The sequence below is a fragment of the Centropristis striata genome, chromosome 24 (genome assembly GCF_030273125.1).
Source record: "Centropristis striata isolate RG_2023a ecotype Rhode Island chromosome 24, C.striata_1.0, whole genome shotgun sequence".
In the NCBI taxonomy this organism is placed as follows: Eukaryota; Metazoa; Chordata; class Actinopteri; order Perciformes; family Serranidae; genus Centropristis; species Centropristis striata.
The window spans coordinates 21,547,542-21,570,868 of record NC_081540.1 but is presented as its reverse complement, the minus strand read 5'-3'; the positions used below and the strand labels follow the sequence as shown (position 1 = coordinate 21,570,868).

Below are 23,327 nucleotides of genomic sequence, written 5' to 3'. Positions count from 1 at the left end.
TTTCACGGAAATTTGAGCGATTCCGTGGCTATTCCACGGATTTTTAGTTAATGTTGTTATGGATGCACATTTTGTCAAAATTGGGCAGATTGGCACCATAGAAATTGGAGCCCATTGAAAGGCAATTTGTTATCTATTGGTATATTGTTTATTGTTTATTGTTTAAAAAGATCCCATTAGCTGTCACCAAAAGTGGGAGGAGCTAGTCTTCCTGGGGTCCACAAGACAAAACAAAAATCACTTAACAATTAAACATTGTAGACATTATTATACACGTCATCAGAAATCATTCCGAATAAGTTATTACATTCATATTTATTACATTAATTCTCACTTTCATACAGTAAATATGTTAATTCACTACTCACAAATTTAAATAGTGCATTCTCAAGTAATAATTAAAAGATACTTTACTATTCAGTTCACGTATATTCAGTGGGCAATTATTCCAATAACTGATAGCACGATAAATAACTGTTCTCTTTAAGGCATTTGATTTTGGACATGGTAACATCATCTGACCACCATTAGCTGACCTTGTCTCATAAGAATGAACCTGATCACATCTGACAATTTGGTTATATAAGAAAACAGGTTGAAAAGAATAGACAGTGTTTCTAAAAATTTTTTGTTGTATTGCACGCATATATATATATATATAGGCATGTATGTTGGCCAAAATGCGCCAATATGAACCCGTTTTTTTTTTGTTTTTTTTCAAGAATATTTAATACATGAAACTAGGACTGCAACTAACGATTATTTCCATTATCGATTAATCTGTCGATTATTTAAACGATTAATCGAATAGTTGTTTGGTTAATAAAATGTTGAAAAATATCAATCAGTGTTTCCCAAACCACAAGATGACGTCCTCAAATCTCAGTTTATTGTCTTAGGACCAGATTTAAGAAGAATGGGGACACGCTGGAAAAAAGCACCAAATTTTTCCACATGCTCTCTATCAGTTTCATCGGTTTCAATTTTTGGTAGGAGCCACTTCATCAAGATTGCGGATTGGAGATAGCAGCCATATAAAGTCTATGAGAACCAGTATATCTTTCAAGCCATTTAGAAGGTCAATCTGGGTGTCAAAATCTACATTTTCTGTTGGGAAAAAATGTATATACAAGATCTGACATGAGAAGAAAGCGTTCCCTTGATTTTTTTTTAGCAGTGTACATGGCAGCTAATCCGCACTCTCCCGTGAACATAAATTCCCAACATTTACAACTCAGGATTTCCTGCTGCAGCATTTGAAGCGAGTTACCTACCATTCTTATTAAATAATGATCTAGTGATATTCTCAATAGCTTTAAATGATTCCTTGAGCCAGAAAATGTAGATTTTGACACCAAGATTGACCTTCTGAATGGCTTGGAAGACATATTGGTTCTCATAGACTTTATATGGCTGCCATCTCAAGTCAAGTCAAGTCAAGTCAAGTCAAGTATAGTTTATTTGTCCCAACTTGGGCAATTTGTTTGCAGTCTAGGTGTATAAAATACATAAAAAACAATACATTCCAACACACATACATACAACAGATCACAGCCTCATTATATATATATCTAAAGATAAACAAACAAAACAATAGTGCAACAGAAGGCAATTCCAGGTGAAGCGTCAACCACATAAGTCCCCAACCTCAACATCAACAACATCATCCTCATCGTCTGATCTGCAATCTTGATGAATTGGCTCCTACCAAAAATTGAAACCTATGGTGATAGAGAGCATGTGGAAAAAATGTGGTGCTTTTGTCCGGCGTGTCCCCATTATTTCGTTCCTGACTATACCTTTCTACATGTTGTGATCTTTATCAGGTGACACCATGTGACCAGGCGGTGACTCAAGGGGAAGATGTCGTCATGGCAGCGAAGGTCGTCGGGCAGCCCAAACCCATGGTTTACTGGTAAGACGTCTTTCTTGAAAGCTTTATCGCAGTCAGACATCTTTGCAGACACATGGAGCTATTATCTCAACCACTTACTGTTCATCACACACACACACACACACACACACACACACATATGCGGTCTTCTGTTAAACACCCGAGCATAAACGAGTGTGACAGCCACTTTATCTTGACCCAGGTTGAAGGACAAAGTCACGGTGAAGACAGCGGGGCGCTTCGTGGTGCGAGAGACAGACGAAGGCGGAAGTGAAATGCGGATCGGCTCGGCTCAGAGGTCAGACTCGGGACTCTACGTTTGCAAGATCATCAACGAGTTCGGATCCAAGCAAGCCGAGTGCAAAGTAGAGGTCAAAGGTGAGGAATGAAGGATTTAAATCTGTCTACCATATTTTCCGGACTATAAGTCGCAGTTTTTTTCATAGTTTGGCCGGGGGTGCGACTTATACTCTGGAGCGACTTATGTGTGAAATTATTAACACATTATTACCGGTATATCATTTCACATGTTATTTTCACACTAAACCGCCAGAGGGCGCTCTAGGCCGAGTATGAGGATGAGTCTGACGTAAGCGACGTAGAAGAAGAAGAAGCGCCGCATCTTCTACCTCCGGAGTTAGCGGAGTTGTTTAAAAGTGACACCGGTAACACTTTACAATAACCATCATTTATAAATGGTAAACAGATAGTTTATTAATGTTTAATCATCATTTATAAACCGCATATAGGCCATTTAGAATGGTAAATAAATCATTTATTAATTTTTAACTAACTACATCATTTCTAAATGACAAATAGATGGTTTATTAATGTAAGTTTATAGTTACTTTACCAATAAAAAACAATTTAATTGTTGCTTTAGTTGCACTCATTTTAACATTTCAAACACCATATTAAGTATGTTAATGATTTTGAAATGATTCATATACCTTTAAGAAATTGGTTGAAAACATTTAAAGATTAAATTTGTGTAGCACTTTGAAAATGGTTAATAATTGGTTTATAAACCATCTATAAACACTACTTAGTTGGTTATTGTAAAGTGTTACCGTGACACAGAGGATGAAGATTTCATTGGATTTTAGTTATTTGGAGTGACACGGATAGTTTGGTAATTTGGTACAATTATTCAGCCAGTTGTTGCCTCTATTCTATTTTTATTTTTAAATTGCCTTTCAAGATGACATGTCTGTTCTTGGTGTTGGATTTTATCAAATCAATTTCCCCCAAAAATGCGACTTATACTCCAGTGCGACTTATATATGTTTTTTCCTTCTTTATTATGCATTTTATGGCTGGTGCGACTTGTACTCCGGAGCGACTTATAGTCCGGAAAATACGGTACATCTGTCTATATTGAAATATATCTTCAATGTTCGTGTAAATTCTGGGGTTTTTTATCAGCGTCTGCAGCACAAACGGCACTGAAAATCATCAGGGAAGTAAGAGGCGTGGCGGTGAGGGCGGGAGAGTCGGCCATGTTTGAGTGTCACGTGACTGGACCTGCAGACGTGGAGGTGGACTGGCTCTCAAACGGGAAGCTGATCCAGCCAGCGCTGCTCAACTGCAAAATGCATTTTGATGGCAGGAGGTAGGTTCATGTGATTTGTAATGTCTTTTTTATTTCATTTTTTCATTCCAACTCCATTATTCCTACTTGCTTTACTGTCATTTTAGCAATTATCTGTCAGGTTTTGACATTATTAACCCTCCGGGGTCTGAGCCTATTTGCCCTTTATATACCACATAATATTTACTATACTCATGTTTGGTATTTGGTCACTTTAACCCACTTTATTAATACATTGAGTCCAAAAATACACAGAAATCTTGAAATCTGAAATAAAATGTGACTATTTATGACAATAAAGAACCACAAATATGCTCAATGAACTGTTTAAGACCTGAAAAATGTAAAACATAGGTTACAAATATGAACATATAAAGGTAAAATTCAAATATAATAAAGCTATACATAAAAAATTACCATAAAAACATGTTTATTTATAGGAACAGTGTTAGATGATTAGAGCCCTTTTTTTCATTTTTACAAAATGCCACGCCTGCCTCGTCCCATCCTACTTTAACACTTGAATAAATATTTTTGTACTATCAAATTAAAACGATCATATCTTTGGTTTTACATGACCTCGGAACGTCAAACAAAAAACTGGAGAAAGTTTCAAGTCTGTAATTTGAAGTGAAGTCAATGGCTGCGCTCCATGTGACCTCGTTTTTTTGTTTTTTTTATATATATATTTTTTATTGCATTTTCCAACATAGACAAAAACAACAAACAACACACTGTGGCCACAGGAAAACAAACATCCAATTACTTATTACGTAACACAGACAATACAATGAAAATGCTCTGTCCCATTACAATTGACAGTGACGTAGCAAATACACATCTGGAAAAAAAGAAGTGAAGAGTCGTTAAAAATAAAAAATAAAAAAAACAATTTTTCCAAAAATCTCAATTTCCATTTTGAGAGAAAGCTATTTTTTTTTGATAATTAAAAATAATAATAAGTAAATGAATGTCCTTCCTTATAACCCAAAAACATCAGTTAACCAGTTTCCCTCATTGCCATCTATCATCCCTTTTAATACAATCGTTGTGAGTCGTTTACCAGCATATTTAAAGACCCAGATCTTTAAAAAATCATCCATTTTACATTTAAATCTGTGTGTTAGATATTCCATTGGTCTTAGGTCAAATATCACTTTGTGCCAACCCCCAATTGTTGGAGGATCATTATCAATGTGACCTCGTTTTTTTGTCACGGTGCTTTAAAAAAAGCCACGTTATCATAGACCCCAGAGGATTTACTATATTGGAATTTATTAATATGTTGTTGTTGACTTAAAAAGCTTTGTTTTATCTCACAGGTGTCGTCTGCTGCTGAACTCTGTACATGAGGATGACAGTGGAACGTACACCTGCAAGCTGAGCACTGCCAAAGGTGAGCGACAAACTGTTCCTGTATACAATGTGGAGGCACTTTAGGACAAAATGTTGCATTAAAACCATTTTTTTTTTTTTTTAATCTCATGGCGACGACAGCATCAAATCATGCATTCTCTTATATCAGGCTTTCAATCAAAAGCACTGGCTTCAAAATAGCCAGGGCTAGTTTTTATTGTTTCCCATCAGACATGGTGATATAATTGCCCTGTGGGGGAAATACATGCTGTTTTCTTGGTTTCCACACAGATTATTGCTGCTGTATCATGAAATTGTTGCTAATCATTGACGTAATGAATGGCCACAATTCATACAGATGCCTCGAAGTTTTATTTTCTCTCTCTGTACTTCAGCAGTCATTGTGAAAACTACAATAAATAAAGACATGCAAGTTTGAAAAACACATGCAACTCCCACTCACTGTTAAGTATCATTGTAATGTCCGAAGCACATAGACACAACAGAAATGGCTCGAATAAATTAACTTCAAATACATCCCAAAATATCCATAAGAGGGCACGTTAAGAGCGTTTTACATAAACGTGAAACGTATAAAAGGAAAGTTACTGTGTGCGCCACTTTGACCACATGTAGAATTGTTACTCTGGAGTTGCATGCTCTTCTCTACAGCCTTCACTGCTCTGACCCATAATGCAACTGAACCATAATAAACTTTTCGACCTCACATTACCCACAATGCCCTCAAATCAGAACCTTATACTTCACAATAAAAGTCCCTCAAAAGGAAATATATTTTAATCAAACGTTTTATCTATAAGACATATTTATAAACCTTTTAAGCATCTTATTTATTGCATTTTAATCACCTCTTAATGACTTTATGAACTTGAATGATTATGAATTTGTATGAAACAAAAACAAGCACAAATAAACTGTCTCAGAGACAGTTACAGTTAAAAATAATAATAATTAAAATCTCCCCCTCGCATAGAGAAAATATAAAAAAATTTGTGGCATTATGTAACCAAACTGGCATTTAAATGGTTAAAATTCTGCAAATCAATGAATATTTGTTAGTTGCTATATAGGAATGATGTTGGTTTAAAAAATGAACTTAAATTAATTCAGAATTCTGACAATAAAGTCAGAACTCAAATATTTTTTTCTTTTGTGGCCCTAATCCTCTTCCATATTTTTGTCCTCTAAGGACATCAGAGCAACTTTTAGTAAATATATATTGTAAAATTTAAAGTTGTACCAATCATTATACATATTTGCATCCCAGCTTGAGTAGATTTGAGACAACATATTATCCCATTTGTCATTATGATAAGAAACTTTCTCAAAATAGCGGTCGCTATTTCTAAATGTGGTCTAAAGCGCATGGTGCACACACATTTAGAGCCTGTCTAACTCGCTTCTGCTTGTTTTGTGGCACATAATCTTGTCGCAAAGTGCTTGTTTTTAGCCTCTTAATGATTCATATTCATATCAAATCAAACCAATCAGAGTGTCATCTCCCATTGTCTTTAAAGTCAGATGTCGGATAGAGAAAATATTACATTTTTTGTGGCATTATGTAGCAAAACTGGCATTTAAATGGTTAAAATTCTGTAAATCAATGAATATTTGTTAGTTGCTATATAGATCTGATATTGGTTTAAAAAATTAACTCTCATTATGATAAGAAACTTTCTCAAAATAGTAGTTATTCTAGTAGTTATTCTCTGTAATTTCTAAATGCGGTCTAAAGCGCATGGTGCACACACATTTAGAGCCTGTCTAACTCACTTCTGCTTGTTTTGTGGCACATAATCTTGTCGCAAAGTGCTTGTTTTTAGCCTCTTCATGATTCATATTCATATCAAATCAAACCAATCAGAGTGTCATCTTCCATTGTCTTTAAAGTCAGATGTCGGATAGAGAAAATATTACATTTTTTTGTGGCATTATGTAGCAAAACTGGCATTTAAATGGTTAAAATTCTGCAAATCAATGAATATTTGTTAGTTGCCATATAGGAATGATGTTGGTTTAAAAAATTAACTCTCATTATGATAAGAAACTTTCTCAAAATAGTAGTCGCTATTTCTAAATGCGGTCTAAAGCGCATGGTGCACGCACATATAGAGCCTGTCTAACTCACTTCTGCTTGTTTTGTGGCACATAATCTTGTCGCAAAGTGCTTGTTTTTAGCCTCTTCATGATTCATAGATGTGTTTTGGGAGTAACATAAACTAAACCAATCAGAGTATCATCTCCCATTGTCTTTAAAGTCAGATGTGGGATAGAGAAAATATTACATTTTTTGTGGCATTATGTAACCAAACTGGCATTTGAATGGTTAAAATTCTGCAAATCAATGAATATTTGTCAGTTGCTATATAGGACTGATGTTGGTTTAAAAAATTAACTCTCATTATGATAAGAAACTTTCTCAAAATAGTAGTCGCTATTTCTAAATGTGGTCTAAAGCGCATGGTGCACACACATTTAGAGCCTGTCTAACTCACTTCTGCTTGTTTTGTGGCACATAATCTTGTCGCAAAGTGCTTGTTTTTAGCCTCTTCATGATTCATATTCATATCAAATCAAACCAATCAGAGTGTCATCTCCCATTGTCTTTAAAGTCAGATGTCGGATAGAGAAAATATTAAATTTTTTGTGGCATTATGTAGCAAAACTGGCATTTAAATGGTTAAAATTCTGCAAATCAATGAATATTTGTTAGTTGCTATATAGATCTGATATTGGTTTAAAGAATAACTCACTTAAAAATAACTGGAAAATATTATTGATGTATAATTGTTGGACATTTTTGTCCTCTAAGGACATCAGAGCAACTTTTAGTAAATATATATTGTAAAGTTGTACCAATCATTATACATTTTTCTATTCCAGCTTCAGTAGATTTGAGACAAAATATTATCCCATTTCTCATTATGATAAGAAACTTTCATTTTTTGTGGCATTATGTAACCAAACTGGCATTTAAATGGTATAAATTCTGCAAATCAATGAATATTTGTTAGTTGCTATATAGGACTGATGTTGGTTTAAAAAATGTACTTCTCATTTATGATTATGATGACTAAATGCGGTCTAAAGCGCATGGTGCACACACATTTAGAGCCTGTCTAACTCACTTCTGCTTGTTTTGTGGCACATAATCTTGTCGCAAAGTGCTTGTATTTAGCCTCTTCATGATTCATATTCATATCAAATCAAACCAATCAGAGTGTCATCTCCCATTGTTTTTAAAGTCAGATGTCGGATAGAGAAAATATTACATTTTTATGGCATTATGTAGCAAAACTGGCATTTGAATGGTTAAAATTCTTCAAATCAATGAATATTTGTTAGTTGCTATATAGGACTGATGTTGGTTTAAAAAATTAACTCTCATTATGATAAGAAACTTTCTCAAAATAGTCGTCGCTATTTCTAAATGCGGTCTAAAGCGCATGGTGCACACACATTTAGAGCCTGTCTAACTCGCTTCTGCTTGTTTTGTGGCACATAATCTTGTCGCAAAGTGCTTGTATTTAGCCTCTTCATGATTCATATTCATATCAAATCAAACCAATCAGAGTGTCATCTCCCATTGTCTTTAAGTCAGATGTCGGATAGAGAAAATATTACATTTTTTTGTGGCATTTTGTAGCAAAACTAGCATTTAAATGGTTAAAATTCTGCAAATCAATGAATATTTGTTAGTTGCTATATAGATCTGATATTGGTTTAAAAAATTAACTCTCATTATGATAAGAAACTTTCTCAAAATAGCGGTCGCTATTTCTAAATGCGGTCTAAAGCGCATGGTGCACACACATTTAGAGCCTGTCTAACTCACTTCTGCTTGTTTTTTAGCCTCTTCATGATTCATATTCATATCAAATGAAACCAATCAGAGTGTCATCTCCCATTGTCTTTAAAATCAGATGTCGGATAGAGAAAATATTACATTTTTTGTGGCATTATGTAGCAAAACTGGCATTTAAATGGTTAAAATTCTGCAAATCAATGAATATTTGTTAGTTGCCATATAGGAATGATGTTGGTTTAAAAAATTAACTCTCATTATGATAAGAAACTTTCTCAAAATAGTAGTCGCTATTTCTAAATGCGGTCTAAAGCGCATGGTGCACACACATTTAGAGCCTGTCTCACTCACTTCTGCTTGTTTTGTGGCACATAATCTTGCCGCAGTGCTTGTTTTTAGCCTCTTAATGATTCATAGGTGTGTTTGGGAGTAACATAAATCAAACCAATCAGAGTGTCATCTCCCATTGTCTTTAAAGTCAAATGTCGGATAGAGAAAATATTACATTTTTTTGTGGCATTATGTAACCAAACTGGCATTTGAATTATTAAAATTCTGCAAATCAATGAATATTTGTTAGTTGCTATATAGGAATGATGTTGGTTTAAAAAATTAACTCTCATTATGATAAGAAACTTTCTCAAAATAGCGGTCGCTATTTCTAAATGTGGTCTAAAGCGCATGGTGCACACACATTTAGAGCCTGTCTGACTCACTTCTGCTTGTTTTGTGGCACAAAATCTTGTCGCAAAGTGCTTGTTTTTAGCCTCTTCATGGTTCATATTCATGTCAAATCAAACCAATCAGAGTGTCATCTCCCATTGTCTTTAAAGTCAGATTTCGGATTGACAAATTGGAGAAATGGGCAGTTTTTTTTTCCTCTGCTGTCTCCCAATCTCCGTTCGTCTGCACACTGTATGAGCAAATGCACCTATTAAAGTGAGGAGGAGGAGTGCTGCTCCTGTGTGTGTAATATGTGCGGATCAGCTCTGAATCATGCAAATCCACGTGAATGCATAAACCAACCACCTGCCACCCACCCTGATGAATTCTCTTAGATTTAGAGACCCGAACGCACGAAAATATATTTCACTCCCCCTCTACTCGTCTCTGCAGGCTGTGTTGCTTCTTAAATCATGTATCGTAAAAGTGTTTGCTCTGTTGATTTAGTTTATTGAGTAAAAAGACATTTTCATGTGCTCAGAAATGTCACTTATCACATTTTAGAGATTTTATTTGATATTTTATCCTCATTAACGGTGTGTAATAATGTTTAATGGTGTGTAATAATTTTTATTTTAATATTTTTGGAATAATTTTGAGATACTTACCATTTTTTTTGAGATACCAAGTCATTATTTAGGATTTAGAATTCATTTTTAGTATTTTTTTTAGATGCTTCTCATTATTTTCAGATGAGTAAGCCATTATTTTGAAAATTTCTGATTATTCTGAGATACTAAGTTATTATTTTGACAAAGTTTCTCAATATTTTAAGATGAGTATCTAAAAAATAATTAGAAACTTTGTTTAAAATGATGACGAAGCCATTATTTTGAAAGTTTCTCAATATTTTGAGATACCAAGTCATTTTGATAAAGTCATATTATGTCATTATTTTAAGATCAGGCATTTTTTTTGAGAAAGTTGTATATATATTAACTCATTTCAATAAGGTTTCTCATAATTTTAAGATTAGTAAGTCATTATTTAAAAAAACATTTCTCATTATTTTGAGATGACTCAGCCATTGTTTTGAAAGGTTTTTCATTATTATGAGTTACTAAGTCACTATTTTGAAAAGATTTCTTATTATTTTGAGGTATTAACTCATTTCAATAAGGTTTCTCATGATTTTAAGATGAGTAAGTCATCATTTTAAAAACATTTCTCATTATTTAGAGATGAGTCAGCCATTATTTTGAAAAGTTTTTCATTATTTTGAGATACTAAGTCACGATTTTGAAAAGATTTCTTATTATTTTTGAGGTATTAAGTCATTTCAATAAGGTTTCTCATAATTTTAAGATGAGTAACTCATTATTTAAAAAACATTTGTCATCATTTTGAGTTTGGGTAAGCAATTATTTTGAAAAGGTTTTCAAAATTTTGAGTTACTTAGTCACTATTTTGAAAAGGTTTCTTATCATTTTGAAGTATTAAGTCATTTAAATAAGGTTTCTCATAATTTTAAGATTAGTAAGTCATAATTTAAAAAAACATTTCTCATTATTTTGAGATGAGTAGGCCATTATTTTGAAAGTTTCTCGTTATTTTTTAGATACTAAGTCACGATTTTGAAAAGATTTCTTATTATTTTGAGGTACTAAGTCATTTCAATGAGGTTTCTCATAATTTTAAGATGAGTAACTCATTATTTAAAAAACATTTCTTATCATTTTGAGATGAGTCAGCCATTATTTTGAAAAAGTGTCTCATTATTTTGAGATACTAAGTCACTATTTTGAAAAGGTTTCTTATTATTTTGAGTTATTAGGTCATTTCAATAAGGTTTCTCAAATTTTAAGAAGAGTAACTCATTATTTAAAAAAACATTTGTCATCATTTTGAGTTTGGGTAAGCAATTATTTTGAAAAGTTTTTCATTATTTTGAGATACTAAGTCACGATTTTGAAAAGATTTCTTATTATTTTGAGGTATTAGGTCATTTCAATGAGGTTTCTCATAATTTTAAGATGAGTAACTCTTTATTTAAAAAAACAATTTGAGATGAGTCAGCCATTATTTTGAAAAAGTTTCTCATTATTTTGAGATGAGTCAGCCATTATTTTGAAAAGGTTTCTTATTATTTTGAGGTATTAGGTAATTTCAATAAGGTTTCTCATAATTTTAAGATGAGTAACTCATTATTTAAAAAACATTTGTCATCATTTTGAGTTTGGGTAAGCAATTATTTTGAAAAGTTTTTCATTATTTTGAGATACTTAGTCACTATTTTGAAAAGGTTTCTTATTATTTTGAGGTACTAAGTAATTTCAGTAATGTTTCTCATAATTTTAAGATGAGTAACTCATTATTTAAAAAACATTTATCAATTTGAGATGACTCAGCCATTATTTTGAAAAAGTTTCTCATTATTTTGAGATGAGTCCGCCATTATTTGGAAAAGGTTTCTTATTGTTTTGAGGTATTAGGTCATTTCAATAAGGTTTCTCATAATTTTAAGATGAGTAACTCATTATTTTTAAAAAAAAATTCTTATCATTTTGAGATGAGTCAGCCATTATTTGGAAAAGGTTTCTTATTGTTTTGAGGTATTAGGTAATTTCAATAAGGTTTCTCATAATTTTAAGATGAGTAACTCATTATTTAAAAAACATTTATCAATTTGAGATGACTCATCCATTATTTTGAAAAAGTTTCTCATTATTTTGAGATGAGTCAGCCATTATTTTGAAAAGGTTTCTTACTATTTTGAGGTATTAAGTCATTTCAATGAGGTTTCTCATAATTTTAAGATGAGTAACTCATTATTTTCTTTAAAAATGTCATTATTTTGAGTTTGGGTAAGCCTTTATTTTGAAAATACGAAGTCACTACTTCAATAAAATGTGTCAAAAAAAAGGAGATTTTTTTTTTTTTTTAATCACAAGTTTTCATCATATTTTTTTCTTTTACTGGCACATCAATGACGGTCAAAAAGCCTGAGAAAAGCTTGTTCCTAAAGAACGTTTCTTTGCTTTTCCAGAGGAAGTGACCTCGAGTGCAAACCTGAGGGTCACCCCGTCCGTAGAGCCTCTGTTCACCCGTAAACTGGACATCCTGGAGGTGATTGAAGGCCGCACCGCCCGCTTTGACTGTAAGGTGAGCGGATCACCTGCTCCTCGAGTCACATGGATGCATTTTGGTAAGAAAAACGGTTTTCTAGGTAACTTTTCAAAATAAGAGCCTCGTACACTCAAAAAAATAACTTGTTCCCAGAACAAAATAAAATTATGGAAATAATTTCCACCTAAATAAAATGCTTTAATTCAGTTTTGTTGAGTGAACAAAAAGTAAATATGTCGGGTCAACATGATGTATTTGTGTTACTTTTACTTAACATACTAACGTAATTTTCTTAGGCCATTGAAACGTGTATGACATTATTAAGATTTACTTTATTTAATAGGGTAGTTACAACTACTTTTTAATATAGTGAAGTACAGGAATTAATTGTGCTGAGCCAACAAAACAGTTAGATTGAAGTTGTTTAGCCTAAAAGATTACCTTTATCATATGAAAATGAACATAATAGGAATTATTCAGGAAATAAATATTTTTTAAAGAGTATTATATTTAGCAATTTAATTAGGTTGTTTTAACATAAAGTATTCTAGTAAATTTTAAAGTGCATTTTATGCTAAAACTACATGTTTTAAAACTGTTCAACCACAAAACATCATTTTATTTAGTAGAAGCTACATGTTAGACTAAGGAGAAGGTAGCAGACACCCAGTTTGCTTTTTTTGAGTGTATGAATTTTTTTTTCCCATTTTCTTTCAGAGACGAGAGTGGAAGAGAGCGATAATGTTCGCATCCTCCAAGAAGGGGGGCGCCACTCGCTCGTCATCACCCACGTCAGCAGCGACACCGAAGGTTTCTACACAGCCGTCGCTCAAAACGTCCACGGGAAGTCCGACTGCACCGCCGAGCTGTACATGCAGGAACCGCGAGCCGCCATCTCTTCTCACATGTAAGAGAAGACATTTATATGGAAAACGTCTCTATTATATGAGCCATTGAGTCATTTCAAAGGCTTTCAAAGGAGAAAATATAAAACCGAGCTGTCGGGATAAAAGTCAGAGGAGAGCTTTTTGTTTAAGGGCAAAGAAAAAAGGAAATCTATCTGAAGGAGTGAAGACGCATGACTACAGTTGAATAAACCTTCTTTCTTTCAAAATTATTTTTATTGGATTTTCCTTGGATGCATAATTATATCAGTTGTCAGAGCACACATCAGTTTATCCAGTACATCCATAGACTAGGCAAGTACAAAATAAATGAAAACACCAAAGTTATATAGTCAAAATATACAAAAATAAAACAAATAGAAAAAAAATTAACAAATAAATGAATGAAGATAACCATATAAGAGAAAAATTATAAAATAGAAAAATAAATAAAAAGAATAAAATGGAATAAAAGGAAGACAAGACACAAACAGACAGAAAGTTGAATAAACCTTTCAATCTTTCAGGGTACATTGTCAGAGATAGTCTTATTATTTTTAAGATATTTAAGCATGTTAATTTAATCACATACACAGCATTCTTTCTGGACACCCACAGAATAAATAAATTTAAAAAATAATTAAATTATAAAATAAATAATGATTATAATAATAATAATAATAAGAAGAAGAAATAATTAATTAAAATAAATTATTATTTAATTAATAAAATAAAATATGTTTTAGTTAACAGTTATTAAAAAAGTTTTTAAAAAATTAGTTTTTAAAAAATGTATAAAATTTACAAAAACAGAAACTGGACACCCACAGAGTAAATAAATTAAAAAATAATTAAATTATAAAATAAATAATAATAATAAGAAGAAGAAGAAGAAGAAGAAGAAAAAATTAATTAAAATTAATTATTGATAAAATAAAATATGTTTTAGTTAACGGTTATTAAAAAAGTTAATTAAAATGTGTAAAATTTACAAAAACAGAAACTGGACACCCACAGAGTAAATACATTTAAAAATAAATAAATTCTAAAATAAATAATAATAATAATAATAATAATAATAATAATAATAATAATAATAATAATAAGACCAAAAAAAATAATGAATTAAAATCAAATTATTAGTAAAATAAAAGTTTTAGTTAACAGTAATTAAAATAGTTAATTAAAAGTGTGTAAAATTTACAAAAACAGAAACTGGACACCAACAGAGTAAATTTACAAGAACAAAAAAAGGGTTAATCTGTATTTATAATTAAAACCACTCAATATTCTACCTAGTACAAAATATATACCAATAAAAATACACTTTATATAACCTGATTCCAAATAAGTTCATATGCTGTGTTAGACATAAATAAAAAAATAAAGATAAAAAAACTCAGAATTTACTGACAGCTATTGTTAGTTTTTATAATGAAGAATAACTTTTTTTAAACAATATTTTTATTAGATTTCAAGTTTTACAATAAAATTTGAACAAACAAAAGTAAATCATAACATGCATAAAGAATGCAGAGCAGAACCCAAACCTTCATACACACACACACACACACACACACACACACACACTTTCACACCAGGTAGATTTGCACATGCATGCATTGCACACGTATGCATATCTAAAAAACATGTACATACCTATATTCTTATAAACACACCCATATACATACTTATACATACACGTAAACATATACACATAATAATAATAATAATAAAGATAATTTAAATTATATGACCCTATTTTCCAGATGCTATAATGTTCACATATGGTTCCCACAATTGTACAAATTCCTTCAGCTTTCCTTTGGTAATGTAAGTCAGTCTTTCCAATCTGATGCACTCTGATAATTCTTTTTTTCTATTGTTTTATAGATCAGTAGTTCTCAACCTTTTTGAGTCGCAACCCCCAATTTAACATGCATGTTATCCGCGACCCCGCGAACACAATCTCCACGCACCGTTCAGATCATACAAACTCAGTTGATATGACGTATTTTGGACAAATAATGAAGCAGACAACAACTAAAAACAGTCAGCTTCAAGCCAGAGACTCCTTGTAAAGTAATAACTTGCTACTTTGGCATTTGTCAGAAAAGACACAAAAGTACCCAAAAAAGAATCAAATTGACAACATAATGACACAAAATAATCAAAAAAAGACACAAATTGACCAAAAAAGACACAAAATGACCAAAAAAAGACACAAAATGGCCCAAAAAAGACACAAAATTACCAAAAAAGACACAAAATTACCAAAAAAGACACAAAATGACGAAAACCCCCCACAAAATGACAAAAAAGACACAAATTGACCAAAAAAGACACAAAATGGCCCAAAAAGACACAAAATTACCAAAAAAGACACAAAATGACGAAAACCCCCCACAAAATGACAAAAAAGACACAAATTGACCAAAAAAGTCACAAAATGACCAAAAAAGACACAAAATTACCAAAGAAAGACCCGAAATTACCGAAAAAAGACATAAAATGACAAAAAAAGACATTAAATGACTATAAAGACTAAAACACATTAACACATGAACACTTTAACACAGTGGAGACAGAGCTGACTTCCAAAATGATTTGGCGACCCCCAGAAATCATCTTGCGACCCCATGGTTGAAAATAGCTGTTATAGATGAAGAATAACTTTTATTTGATCCCATTTGTTCCCAGATTTATAAAATCAATCCCTTCTTCCTTCTTCCAGGGCCAAGTTGGAGAAGATGCCCTCCATCCCTGAGGAGCCTGAGGTTCTGGAGAGCGAGGTGGAGAAGAGGACCATGCCGGACTTCGTCAAACCGCTGGCTGACGTGGAGGTGATCGAAGGCAAAGAGGCCCTGCTGAACTGCAAGGTGGCGGGCCTCCCCTACCCCTCCATCGCCTGGTACCACAACGGCAAGCGCATCGAGAGCAGCGAGGAGCGAAAAATGACCCAGCGTAAGCAAAGAACGATGCAAAAAAAAAAAGATTTTGGAGGGGAGGGGTAGTTCTTCAGACAGGGATGTCCACAAAATGCTCATTCGGAGCACTTGTCATGCTCGCGGTAGCATCTACAAGGCTGTCATCTCCAATACACTTAGAGTAACTCATTATTTAAAAAACATTTGTCATCATTTTGAGATGAGTCAGCCATTATTTTGAAAGAGTTTCTCATTATTTTTGAGATACTACATCACTATTTTGAAAAAATGTCTTATTATTTTTGAGCTATTAAGTCATTTCAATAAGGTTTCTCATAATTTTAAGATGGGTAACTCATTATTTTCTTTAGAAATGTCATTATTTTGAAAAGTTTTTCATTATTTTGAGATACTAAGTCACGATTTTGAAAAGATTTCTTATTATTTTTGAGGTATTAAGTCATTTAAATAAGGTTTCTCATAATTTTAAGATGAGTAACTCATTATTTAAAAAACATTTGTCATTCTTTTGAGTTTGGGTAAGCCATTATTTTGAAAAGTTTTTCATTATTTTGAGATACTAAGTCGCAATTTTGAAAAGGTTTCTTATTATTTTGAGGTACTAAGTAATTTCAATAAGGTTTCTCATAATTTTAAGAAGAGTCACTCATTATTTAAAAAAAACATTTCTTATCATTTTGAGATGAGTCAGCCATTATTTTGAAAAGTTTTTCATTATTTTGAGATACTAAGTCACGATTTTGAAAAGGTTTCTTATTATTTTGAGGTACTAAGTCATTTCAATAAGGTTTCTCATAATTTTAAGATGAGTAACTCATTATTTAAAAAACATTTGTCATCATTTTGAGTTTGGGTAAGCCATTATTTTGAAAAGTTTTTCATTATTTTGAGATACTAAGTCACGATTTTGAAAAGATTTCTTATTATTTTTGAGGTACTAAGTAATTTCAATAAGGTTTCTCATAATTTTAAGATGAGTAACTCATTATTTAAAAAAAACATTTCTTATCATTTTGAGATGAGTCAGCCATTATTTTGAAAGAGTTTCTCATTATTTTTGAGATACTACATCACTATTTTGAAAAGATTTCTTATTATTGTGAGCTATTAAGTCATTTCAATAAGGTTTCTCATAATTTTAGGATGGGTAACTCATTATTTTCTTTAGAAATGTCATTATTTTGAAAAGTTTTTCATTATTTTGAGATACTAAGTCACGATTTTGAAAAGGTTTCTTATTATTTTGAGGTACTAAGTCATTTCCATAAGGTTTCTCATAATTTTAAGATGAGTAACTCATTATTTAAAAAAAACATTTCTTATCATTTTGAGATGAGTCAGCCATTATTTTGAAAAGTTTTTCATTATTTTGAGATACTACATCACTATTTTGAAAAGATTTCTTATTATTGTGAGCTATTAAGTCATTTCAATAAGGTTTCTCATAATTTTAAGATGAGTAACTCATTATTTTCTTTAAAAATGTCATTATTTTGAGTTTGGGTAAGCCATTATTTTGAAAATACTTAGTCACTACTCCAATAAAATGTGTCAATAAAGGGTAGTCAATAAGAGACGTGTGTGTGTGTGTGTTCTTCAGACAGGGATGTCCACAATATGCTGATTCGGAGCGCTTGTCATGCTCACGGTGGCGTCTACAAGGCCGTCATCTCCAATAAACTGGGCAAGGCAGCCTGCTACGCACATCTATACGTCACAGGTACACATGGAGGCTTCCTGTTTGGTGTAACAGCTAAATATTTCCCAAATTATGTGTATACATTAATGCATTTATGCATTTGAAAACAGATATTGTTCCTGACCCCCCTGATGGTCCTCCAGTGATTGAAGCTATCACAGGGAAAACTATCACCCTCAGCTGGAAGAGACCAAAGAGGCTCGACCCCTCAGTTGGTAAGTTCTTTGGTAACGCTTTATTAAAAAACATTTTGTGGTCAATTTGTGTCTTTTTTGGTCATTTTGTTTCCTTTTTTTGGTCATTTTGTGTCTTTTTTTAGTCATTTTGTGTCTTTTTTGGTCATTTTGTGTCTTTTTTGATAATTTTGTGTCTTTTTTTGATCATTTTGTGGTCAATTTGTGTCTTATTTGGTCATTTTGTTTCTTTTTTGGGTGATCTGAACTGTGCTTGTGAGATTCTTTTTAGTGAGCGGGGGTCGCGGACAACATGCATGTTAAATTGGGGGTCGTGACTCAAAAAGGTTGAGAACTACTGCTCTAAAGCTCACAGCTGCCCCAAGACTCTAAATATTTGGGGCAATCATAATAACCATCATTTATAAATGGTAAACAGATAGTTTAATCATCATTTATAAACCACTCATAGGCCTTTTAGAATGGTAAATACATAATTTATTAATGTTTAACTAACTACATCATTTATAAATGACACATAGATGTTATATTAATGTAAGTTTATAGTTACTTTACCATAATAATAGTTTATTAATAGTTTTAGTTGCACTCATTTTAACATTTTTTTTTTAACCAATATTTTATTCATTTTTAAACAGACACAAAACAGAGAACATACATGACAGAGGCAATTAAATACTTCACATAGACTGAATAATATGTAGAAAGAGAGGCAAAAAATAAACTAAAATAAATAAAATGAAATAAAAAACAAATAAAATAAAGATACAGGTAGAAGTAAAACAAACACAAGAATAGCACGACTATAATGGACCTTACAAGGAAAGTTCTAAGAGAGTTTACTGTTTTAACATTATACATGGAATGGGGACTGTACAGTCATCATTTTAACATTTTTAACACATACTAAGTATGTTAACGATTTTGAAATGATTCATATACCTTTAAGAAATTGGTTGAAAACATTTAAAGATTAGATATGTATAGAACTTTGAAAATGGTTAATAATTGGTTTATAAACCATCTATAAACATTATTTAGTTGGTTATTATAACCAGTTCTTTTATCGATTTTGAATGTTATCAGACCATTAAATGGGTTTTAGCAGCGATAATCAGCACATAAAAGGGCGAATAGGTGCCTGCTCCACCTACTGGCAGGTTGAGAAGGTTGTTGTAGAGGAAGTCTCTGTGTTTCCCACAGGATTTGGACTCTCCTTTTTAAAGTTTATTGCTTCAAACTGTCCATTGAATGGGATGATAACGGCTCCTTATCATCCTTTTAATGCCGTGCTCCACCTTCTAGTAGGTCCAGTAGGTTGTTATCAGCCCATTGAATGGGATGATAACCTTCTTATCATCCCTTTAATGCTGTGCTCCACCTTCTAGTAGGCCCAGTAGGTTGTTATCAGCCCATTGAATGGGATGATAACCTCCATATCAGCCCTTTAATGCCGTGCTCCACCTTCTAGTAGGTCCAGTAGGTTGTTATCAGCCCATTAAATGGAAGTTTGCAGTAGGAAGTGGTTACGTTTAGTTAAAGGCAGCGGTTTCCTTTATGACTACACCATTAATCAACTTCTCTAAAGTTAGGGCAAAGAATTTTCTGGTTTGGCGTTATAAAAATTAGTTTAAAAAATAAAATAAGTATGCCTAAAAGCTGGAAGTTACGTTGTTACGAAGACGACGCTGCTTTCACGCTCCTGCCTTGGCTTTGTTCATAATTACTCTGGCCAGAAGAGGGCACAGATAAAAAACATATCAGCCCATTCAGTGGACTGACAACAACCTACTGGCCTACTAGCAGACAAAGCTTGCTCCCACTATGGGACGATAACTGCTGAGAATGCCCATTCAATCGTCTGATAACATTCAAATCAGGTGGTTCATTAGCTTTCAAAACCATTCCTTAATGCCGTAATTATCCCACAATTTCTTTAGTGAGTTTTCTTTTGCAGCCTGAGAAAAGCTTTAACGAAAAATAAATAAATAAGGATGTTAAATTTACATAAAACACTTGCAGGGGAAACTATTTATAGCATGCATGTCCTAGATGCTTATTTGATTTCTTTTCATTCCGAGATGTTTTTTAAGCCCTCCTGGATTTCATAAATCATCAGATTTGAAAACAAAACAAAATCTTTTTCTCTATGCATCTTAACGCCTCACTATGTGTTTTATTGTGGTCCAGATTAAGTAACTAAACAGGTTTACGTGTGTGCAGATGCTGGCTCCTTGCTATATGTGGTGCAGCAGCAGCCTCTGGGTTCTATCCAGTGGTCTGTGGTGGCGTCCAGTCTGAAGGAGAACAACTACACCGTCACCTCCCTGTCCAAAGGAGTCCGCTACGCTTTCAGAACCCTCACGTCCACTGGGAAGACTTCGAGCAAACCATCAGCCTCGACTGACCTGGTCCAGCTGCTGGACAGAGGTAACAGATCTGACGAAGACTTCAAGTTGTTTCAGTCAATCAGCTTTTAATGATATTTTTTAAGTTAACCCTTTATCGGGCGAAGAACTATATTTGGTAATTTCAATGGATATCAAAATGGGGTCCCCATGTATCTCTGTTTGGTCGTAGAACCACATGGACTTGTACGAGGACCACCATGACTATGACGGCATATTAAGGCCAAATATCAATAAAAATAAAAATAGAAACCGGGGGGAGTTGCAAATTTACTAGATTAAAATCCCAAATCGACAAGAATTTTTTTTGCAGATTTAAGAGATTTAAAGTGGCAAATCTGCTCGATAAAAGTCGCAGATTTACGAGACAAAAGTGGGGAAGAAAACAACTTTTTTCTCGCAGATTCACCACTTTCAATCTCATAAATCTGCAATTTTTTCTTCGTACATTTGACACCTCAATCTCGTAGACTTTTTTTCTCAAAATATTACCCCCCTCCCCCGGGTCCTTATTTTTTTTTACACATTCTAGCAGTATGTAATATCCTCCAATATTCTCTAGGGTTGAAATTTGGAATTTGCAAGTGTTTCAATGAGTGCCCTATTAAGGGTTAATGTAATATTTGCCCCCATAGGACCCTATCTGAGGAAAGCACCAGTCATTTTGGACAAACCTGACATTGTTTATGTGGTTGAGAACCAGCCTGCAAGCATCACCATCACACTGAACCATGTGCATGCAGTTGTGACCTGGAAAAGGTGAGTTTCTCTATCTCTAAAGGCTTTTTACAGGTTTGTGTGCAGAGATACCTTTTTGGTGCATGATACTAGAAGCAGTAATGCACCTGTCGACGAGATAATGCAAGATTGCGACTGAGGTTCTGTACAAGCCGGTGTTAAATTGATGAGTTTTTAATCTTTGTTCAAATCCTGGGACAGTGTGTGATTACTTGACAAGTGCAGAAAGCTCATTTCAAACAAGAGTAGAGGAAGTCTCTGTGTTTCCCCCAGGGTTTGAACTCTCCTTTTTCAAGTTTATTGCATCAAACTGTCCATTAAATGGACAATGGCTCTTTTTTCCAGCCCTTTAATGCCGTGCTCCACCTTCTAGTAGGTCCAGTAGGTTGTTATCAGCCCATTCATTGGCCGGTCTCTGTTATGTTACATTTCACTTCCAGTTTCATCATTTTTTTACATTTAGGCAGCAAAAAAGTCTGCACTTTAGTTAGGTTAAGGCTACAAAAAACTTCTCTAAGGTTAGGGTTAAAAAGTTCCTGGTGAGGCGTTATAAAAGATAGTTTGAAAAGTAAAATAAAGCCAAACGTTAAGTAGACATAGTTTATTTATTTATCTATTTATTTATTTATTTATTTATTGGATCTCCGTTAGCACCAGCACATTAGCATAGCTATTCTTCCTGGAGTCCAAACATTAAATCAAATTGTCCATTCTCCGAGATCATCAACAAAACAAAAACAACAACAACAACAACAGTCAATACAGTCACAACACATATACAATCACAAACGCTAACAAACATGAACCACAAGACATGACACAACACTTGTACAGTCAAATTAAGAGTCCATACACAACATACAAACACCATAGCATAACATACAAACAGATAGCAAAAAATAAATAAAAATAGATCGAGGAATAGAAAAAGCGGTCTCACAGGATGGGAAGATTGTTTATACAAAGACCCAAAGTTGGTTAAATAGAAACAGGACGCAATGAAGTAGAGAAGTGACGTTACTTCAAATTATACTTATTATACCTGTACATGCTACTTTTATTTTTTGTCATGGGAATTGGGAAAGTCCTGGCTTTTTTTGACCCATTTACATCCCCTTCCACCTTCTCTAAGAGCGACTTTTCATGTCTTATACTAAGTTTTTTTACTTCCCCAACGACACACGTTAATATAGTATATAATCCCACTGAATGAGCTGATAACAACCTACTGTACCTACTAGAAGGTAGAGTGGGTCCCTTCTCTGCCATACTTGAGAGACGATAACTGCTGATGAATGCCCATTTTATAGTGTAATAATGGCCGAAACGTGGGGTTCTCTAAAGCAGCTATTCTCAACCTTGGGGTCGGGACCCCAATTGGGGTCGCGAGATGATTTCTGGGGGTCGCCAAATCATTTTGGAAGTCAGCTCTGTCTCCACTGTGTTAAAGTGTTCATGTGTTAATGTGTTTTAGTCTTAATGTCTTTTCTTTGGTCATTTTGTGGTGAATTTGTGTCCTTTTTTGGGTCATTTTGTGTCTTTTTTGATAATTTTGTGGTCAATTTGTGTCTTTTTTGGTCATTTTGTGGTCAATTTGTGTCTTTTTTGGTCATTTTGTTTCCTTTTTTTAGTCATTTTGTGTCTTTTTTGGTCATTTTGTTTCCTTCTTTTGTCATTTTGTGTCTTTTTTGGTCATTTTGTGTCTTTTTTGATCATTTTGTGTCTTTTTTTGATAATTTTGTGGTCAATTTGTGTCTTATTTGGTCATTTTGTGTCTTTTTTGATAATTTTGTGGTCAATTTGTGTCTTTTTTGGTCATTTTGTGGTCAATTTGTGTCTTTTTTTGGTCATTTTGTTTCCTTTTTTTAGTCATTTTGTGTCTTTTTTGGTCATTTTGTTTCCTTTTTTTGGTCATTTTGTGTCTTTTTTTAGTCATTTTGTGTCTTTTTTGGTCATTTTGTCTCCTTTTTTTGGTCATTTTGTGGGGTTTTTTAGTCATT

General features: G+C 33.1%; 1 protein-coding gene across 1 annotated transcript in view; it reads left to right on the top strand.

Moving 5' to 3' along the window:
• LOC131962658 (striated muscle preferentially expressed protein kinase-like) overlaps positions 1–23,327 on the top strand; it is a 78,210-nt gene that overhangs the window by 20,771 nt on the left and 34,112 nt on the right. The window contains exons 10-20 of the mRNA XM_059327640.1: positions 1,827–1,915; positions 2,097–2,272; positions 3,320–3,506; positions 4,808–4,881; positions 12,377–12,535; positions 13,174–13,363; positions 16,075–16,304; positions 17,889–18,008; positions 18,098–18,202; positions 20,405–20,611; positions 21,225–21,348. Of these exons, the coding sequence (XP_059183623.1) occupies positions 1,827–1,915; positions 2,097–2,272; positions 3,320–3,506; positions 4,808–4,881; positions 12,377–12,535; positions 13,174–13,363; positions 16,075–16,304; positions 17,889–18,008; positions 18,098–18,202; positions 20,405–20,611; positions 21,225–21,348 (1,661 nt within the window). The remainder of the gene's footprint in view (positions 1–1,826; positions 1,916–2,096; positions 2,273–3,319; positions 3,507–4,807; positions 4,882–12,376; positions 12,536–13,173; positions 13,364–16,074; positions 16,305–17,888; positions 18,009–18,097; positions 18,203–20,404; positions 20,612–21,224; positions 21,349–23,327) is intronic.